Below are 6,785 nucleotides of genomic sequence, written 5' to 3' on the forward strand. Positions count from 1 at the left end.
AAAAAAAAAAAAAAAAAAAAATCCTTGTCCCACCCACCAGGCATAGACATGCGTGTGTACACATAAAAGACTTCTGGAGCCAATTCCATTTTTTGGAGTTTTTTTTTTCCATACTTGAGATTAAATCCAAGGCCTCACACATGCTAGACAGTAGCTCTACCACTAAGCTACATTTCCAACCCTTTGTATTTTCATTCTTTAAAAACAATTTTTTTTTGAGACAGGGTCTCACTATGTAGTCTAGGCTGGTCTTGAACTCCCTATGTATCCTAGCCTGGCCTCAAACTTGAGCAATTCCCCTGCCTCAGCCTGCCAGAGTGTGGGACTACAGATATACATCATCACACCAAGCCTCTTTTTTTTTTTTTTGGTATCAGGGATCGAACTCAGGACCTTGTGCTTGCAAGACAAGCGCAGCTGCCCCTGAGCTAAATCCCCAGCCCTACACCAAGCCTTTTTTAAAAAAAATTTATTTGAAACCATCCAGCTGTGTATCCAGGCTGTCCTCAAACTTGGGGTCCTCTTGCGCCAGCCTCCCAAGTACTTAGGATTACAGATGTGTACCGCAGTGCCTGAAAAGAAATGACGTGTTCCAAGTATTAGGGAAAGAAAATGTAAGCGCTCCAGGTTGGGGCGGCCAGTTTGCAGCCTGCCTTTCTTCTGCCACTGTGATCCAGATGTCCCTTCTCCCTCCAGATCTGTCTTCCAGGGTAGGTGGAATCCTAGCTTTCCAAATCCCTTCCACCTCAGTCATCTCAGCCTCTTGGCTGTGCGTTTTGTGAAAACTGTTGCTGCAGCTTCCTGAGGGTGGCAAGAAATGGGCCAGGAGAAGCAGACAAGCCCTTCCCCACTGGGTTGGAATCTGCTGTGGTCTCCTCCATTGCATGTGAGCTCCCGGAGGGCAGGGCTTGGGTTTGGTATTTGTTGGGAACAGGTTCCAGGCCCAGTCTAGAGTGAAATATTCACTGAATGGTATTTTCCACCTTTCTCTTGAAAAAGATGCTTCCTTCCACCCCTGACTCCCCAAGAGTCCGAAGAAAGAGTCATAAAAGTTTATTATATGAAAGAAAGAACATGGCTCTGTACATCTATTTACAGACAGACGGACTTATTTACAGTGGTGCGGTGCAGGTGGAGGCCTGGTGGCCTCCATGGCTCAAAATCAGGAAACCTCAACTGGAAGTGGGACAGCAGAAGCCGGTGGGAGGAACAGGGCTTCCTGTCCTTCCTGAGGGAGACTCGGTGAGCATGTGGCAGTGGGACAGAGCCCAGAGTCACGCAGGACCCTGGAGGTGCAAGGGAGATCCCAGAGTGGAACCCAGAACATTCTTGGGCTGATCACAGTGTCCCTGGGGTGCAATGGGGGAAGGTCTGTGCCTTCTGTCCCCAGAGCTGCCTGCCGCAGCAGGGGAAACAGTCCCTGGGGGTCACAGCTCGCTGGAGCGCACGGCCGGCTCTAGCTTGTGGGACAGGGCAGTGAGGACCTTGTCAAACTTCTCATAGCGCCGGGCCTGGCTGCTGCTGGCGCCCTGGCTGCCCCAGAGGAGGCGCATCTGAAACTCCGTGCTGAACACCTCCAGGAGCTCTGGGCGGGCCTGGAACCCTGCAAGACAGAGGCACAGGGTCAGGGGACCACCACCCAGCTGGAGCCCCCACACCCACCACTGCCCACTAGTAGGGACCCCGCCCCCCAAACCACAGGCTTTTCTGAACAAGACCATCCACATCACAATATAGACTTTTTTTTTTTTTTTTGTGGTGGTACCAGGGATCAAACTCAGGACCTTGGGCCTTCAAGGCAGGCGTGGTGCCACTGAGCTAAATCCCCAGCCCTAACATAGACTTTCTAGATGACTAAAAGTTTTGGGGTTTTGTCTTGTTTTGAGACACGGTCTCACTATATAGTTCAGACTGTCCTTTAACACATTATGTAGCCCAGGCTGGCCTCAAACTCAGGGTTATCCTCCTGCCTCAGCCTCCTGCATGCTGGGATTACAGGAGTGCACCACCATGTTGGCTTCCTCTGGGTAATTTTTGAAATCCTAATTTTCCCAGCTGCAGTTTCTAATTTGTCTCCAACAAAATTCTGTGACTAGGGCCAGGGATGTAACTCCGTGGTGCCCCATCTGCCTGGTCCTGAGTGCAAGGTCCTGATTTTGATCCCTGGTACCAAAATAAAACAAAACAAAATTTTGTGACTTAAATAATGCCGAAAGCAGTAAAAGAGAGATTGTCTGAGCCGCCTGCTCCCTACACCTTTCCAGAGAGGGAATTCCAGCCTCCTTGAAGACAGGCAGATCTGCCTCCAGCCCAGGTCTGTCACCTGCCCACTTCACAGAAGGGAACACTAAGGCTCAGCAAAGCAAAGCATGACACACTGCTGTGGCGCTGAGTCACCCCCATGTCCGCCCAGCCCACTAACAACTACTTGGTTACCTGAGAAGGAGGAGGAAGAGGAGTAGGGGAGACAGGGCGGAGAGACGAAAACTGCACATGAGGCCTCCAGGAATGAGGAGCGGCCTGGGCGGGGAGGCGCAGGCACGAGGGACCTGCTGGCCACCACTCACCCTGCAGCTTAACCTCCGCGTTGGTGTGGTAGAGACCCCCGTGGTGCGCCACCGTGCGGGCTGCCTCCAGGTGCGCCAGCACCACCTCCACGCCATGCTCCGTGCTGCCCCAGGGCTCCGGGCCCTCCGTGGGCGCCGTGTCGCACTCCAGCAGTGTGATGAGCGGCAGCACGTGGGGAAAGGTGGTGTTGCTCAGCGGCAGGCCTTCTGCGGGACGGCGGGCGCTCAGAGACCCCAGAGGGCCCTGCAGCCGGGCTCCCAGCACCCGGACAACCCTTTCCTTTCAGATCCCCCACGGTGAACCCCAGTGGCCACCAGCAGTCTGGAGGGCTGAACCAGGATGTGGGCACCCCGAAGCCACCCTGGGCTGGCTCTTGTCCCAGGTTGCCCAGCAGGGCAGGCAGGTACCTTTGCCCTCATTGAGGCTCTTGAGAAAAGGCTTGAGCTTCTTCTCATACAGGATGGCACCCTCTGTGTGTTGCTGCCGCAGGGTCACCCACGTCTTCTCCAGCCGGGAAATCTGGGGGACAACGGAGACTCAGACCAGCAGGCACATCACCCGTGAAGCTGGCCCAACAGCCCATTTCACGGATGAGAGAATGAGGCTCACAGAGGGGAACAACCTGCCCAGTGCTATTCCAGAGTAAGCGGCAGAGCTGGAGCTGGACCCAGAATCTTCCATCCTCCCCTGGCCTTCTGTTTATTAGGCCCAGGAGAGGCCCACACTCAGCCTGGCTCCAATCCTCAGTCAGGCTGTAGGAACTCAAGCAAGTACCACTGTCTCTCGGTTGCTCTACTAAATGTTTTTATTTACTTAGTTTATTTATTATTATTATTAGTAGTAATAGTATTGTACTGGGGATCGAACTTGGGACCTTGCATTTATTTATTTATTTACTTACTTACTTACTTAAGGTTGGTGGGATTTTTTGTTTTGTTTTTGTTCTTTTTTGAGTCAAGGTCTCACTCCGTAGTTGAGACTGGCCTTGAACTCACTATGTAGTCCAGGCTGGCCTCGAACTCCAGATGATCCCCCTGCCTCAGCCTCCCAAGTGCTGGTAAATATGTAGTGTAAAGCCAGGCATGATGGCACATGCCCCTGACCCCAACACTTGAGAGGCTGAGGCAGGAGTACCACAAAGTTCAGGGCCAACCGGGGTTACATTGTGTGTTCAAGGCCAGCCAGAGCTATTTAGTGAGACTGTCTCAAACAAACAAACAAAACTTTGCTGTAGCTCCAGCACAAAGTTATAGCCATTTTGTGTGTATTTGACTTCTTTGATTAATCCCAGCACCTCATGCATGCTAAGCAAACGCTCTGAGCGACATCCCCAGCCCTTTCTATTTTTCATTTTGAGACAATGTCTGGCTAAATTGCCCAGGCTGGCCTCCAACTGGTCAACCACCTGCCTCAGCCTATGGAAGGCTGGGATTACAGGCATGTGCTACCATGCCCAGCTCTTGTATATTTTTTGAACTTATATAATGTTCCTTACAATCGAGGATTGAGGCCCAGAGAAAGGGAAGAGCTTGATCTTGTTAGCAGGGATAAATTCTGTCGTTTTCCTGGAGACTCTTTCCCCACTGATGCTTAGAAGCTCACAAAGCTCTTCCTCTTTTCACACAGGCCGTCCTCAAAGACCAGGCCCCCTCTTTTGGGAAGTCTAGCAGATGGTCCCTCAGTACCTGGGCCATGTCCAGGGCACCCATGACAGCGGCGAAGCTAAACATGTTGCCCATGGTCCCCCGCAGCTCAGCGGCCAGCTGGATGGTCTTGTGCAGCATCGCCGCACGTTCCTCCACGGAGCCGGTGCAGCCCAGGATATCCACCGCCAGCATGATGGACATGGTGTGGAACCTGCCGGAGGGGCGGGTCATGGGCGGGGCCAAGGCCAGGGCGGGGCCCTGACTCTGCCTGTCACAGGACGCCGAGGGGGCAGAGCGCAGAGCCACAGAGAGATGTTGCAGTCCGGGGCATTGGGGGTGTAGCCAGAATGAGGGAAGGCGTGGTGAGGGGCTTCTGATTGGTCAGTATAAGTGAGGGGTAGGACCAGGGAGCCAGGGGAGGGACTTGTGATTGATGAGCCGAATTCACTGAGTGAAGATCTTTTAAGAATGAAGAGGGACCCGGGATTTAGCTCAGTGGCGCCGCGCCTGCCCGGCAAGCACAAGTTCCTGAGTTCGATCCCGGTACCGGGGAAAAAAAGAATAAACAGGTAACAAATGATGAGTGATGGGCGGGGACAAGGTTGATGGACTGGGGATGCAAACGGAGCTTCCAGGGCTAGAACCTTCAGTCTTTGGGAAAGCAGTAAAGCTTTGAGCAGGACACCGAGAGTTTGCAATTGGCCATCTGGATGGGAGGCGCGGCCAGATCCCGGGGGCGGGGACCAGAGTCCCCGCCCCTGGCCGAGGGGGGCCACCAAAGGCGCGAGGCAGTCCGGAGTTCTGGCGACCTCCTTGGGCCAGCGCTGGCCTTACCTCTCCAGCAGGTCTAGTCGGAGTTGCCGGCCATGGGGGAGAGTGAGCAGCTCCATGCCCCAGCGGACTCCCATTAGGGTCTGCATCTCCTTGGTAACGCCCAGTATCCTAGCAACCTGCAAGGACGCCCAGAGGGCTGATTAATTTCCTGTCAGGGTTGGCCCCAGCCATCTGGGAGTCAGAGAGCTCTAAGAAGGTATCCCGGTTGGGAGTTGGGTTTGAATCCCAGCTCCACTCGCTAACCGTCGGACACGGAGCAAGAGTCTACCTTTCTGAGTGGACTTCGGTTTCTCCATCTGTGAAATGGGAGATAATGGGGACGTGCTCAGGGTGCCTAACGTGTTAAATATTCAGCCAGGGTTAAGGACTGGAACCCCTGTATTCTAGAGGGCGCCTGAGACCAAGGGGGAAGGGACTTGTTCCTCCTTCCCACACAGCCTCTTCACGGAGCAACGTCTCGGCCTCGATTCTTCTCGCTTCCTGAGCTCTGAGGCCAGAAAAGGAGGGAGGCCAGGGTAAGGAGGTAATCGGTTCATCCTAGCCCACGGAGGGAGAACTGGGGCGCAGAGAGAACTGGTGTCCTGAGCTGGCCAAAGACTTGCTACCCAACAGAGCGATTTATGGGCAGAGGAGATTTTGCTGATTCTTCCACTAGGGGGCGTGGGGGCGGGGAGTCGGGTTTGCGGGTCTCTGGACCCGCGGGTGACTTTCATCAGCGTCCCCAAGTGCGAGTGAGAATGAGACACACACTCACACGCACACCCGCGTTTCAGGCTGCCCGACTCCAGTGCCAAACCGACATTCGGAGGAAGTGAGAACGTCTTGATTTTTTTTTTGGTACTCCAGATTGAACCCAGCTCGCTGAGCTCCATCCAACAGTCCCCAGCCCTTTTTAATTGAGAAAGTCCCTCTAATTGGCCTAGACTGGCTTCAGCCTTCTTGGGAATACAGGAATGAAACACCTCACCCGGCGTGGGTTTTTTTTTCTTTTTGTTAATATTTTTGAAATAGGGTCTCGCTGTGTAGCCCAGGTTGGACTCAAATTCCTGGTGATCCTCCTGCCTCAGCATCCCAAGTGCTGGTATTACAGGTGTGCATCACCATTCCTGAGTTCTTCCATCTTTCTTTTTCTTTAAGGAGAAAAGAAGCCAGCTGTGACAGTGCACTCTTGTAATCCCAGCATTCAGGGACTGAGGCGGGAGGATCTCAAGTTCCAGCACAGCCTGGGAAATTTAGCAATTAAGTGAGACCCTGTCTCAAAATAAATATTTGGACGTAGCTCGGTGCAGAGGCCCTAGGTTCTGACCCCAGTACCACAAAATGAAATCAAAGGAGAAAAGCACAAGGAGCCGCCCAGCGTCACAGAGCGGGAAAGGACAGCCACGACTCTGGACTCCAGCCCCTCGCCACCTTGACTCCTTCTCAAAGCCACAGCAGGGCACAGAAGCTCTTACCAGGCAGTCGACCTTGGTGACGTGCCGGGCCAGTGTGGGGGCGTCCACGTCGGCCAGCAGCTCCTTCACCCTGCGCAGCAGGCCCACCTCCAGTGGCCGGTTCTCCTTGGGGATCAGCAGCGAATGGAAAGTGTTGGGGTTGAAGGAGGAGGTGGCCTCCACGACGGGCGCAGTGAAGCCCTTGCCCCGGTCCCCCTCGGGGCCCCCGCCTTCCGACAGCTCCTTTAGCCTCTCCGCGTAGCTGCGCGCTTGCCTGCTGGAGGCTTCGAGCGCCGCCCACTCG

The 6,785-nt window shown here is 54.1% G+C and overlaps 1 protein-coding gene across 1 annotated transcript in view; it reads right to left on the bottom strand.

Annotated features, from left to right (window-relative positions):
* Nucleotides 1-524: 524 nt before the first annotated feature.
* Sh2d3c (SH2 domain containing 3C) overlaps nt 525-6,785 on the bottom strand; it is a 28,384-nt gene continuing 22,123 nt past the window's right edge. The window contains exons 7-12 of the mRNA XM_033758988.1: nt 6,503-6,781; nt 5,049-5,164; nt 4,254-4,425; nt 2,976-3,087; nt 2,568-2,774; nt 525-1,603 (exon numbers count right to left, since the gene is read on the bottom strand). Of these exons, the coding sequence (XP_033614879.1) occupies nt 1,428-1,603; nt 2,568-2,774; nt 2,976-3,087; nt 4,254-4,425; nt 5,049-5,164; nt 6,503-6,781 (1,062 nt within the window). The 3' untranslated portion in view covers nt 525-1,427. The remainder of the gene's footprint in view (nt 1,604-2,567; nt 2,775-2,975; nt 3,088-4,253; nt 4,426-5,048; nt 5,165-6,502; nt 6,782-6,785) is intronic.

This window comes from Fukomys damarensis, unplaced genomic scaffold (genome assembly GCF_012274545.1).
Source record: "Fukomys damarensis isolate Sample0158 unplaced genomic scaffold, DMR_v1.0_HiC HiC_scaffold_36, whole genome shotgun sequence".
In the NCBI taxonomy this organism is placed as follows: Eukaryota; Metazoa; Chordata; class Mammalia; order Rodentia; family Bathyergidae; genus Fukomys; species Fukomys damarensis.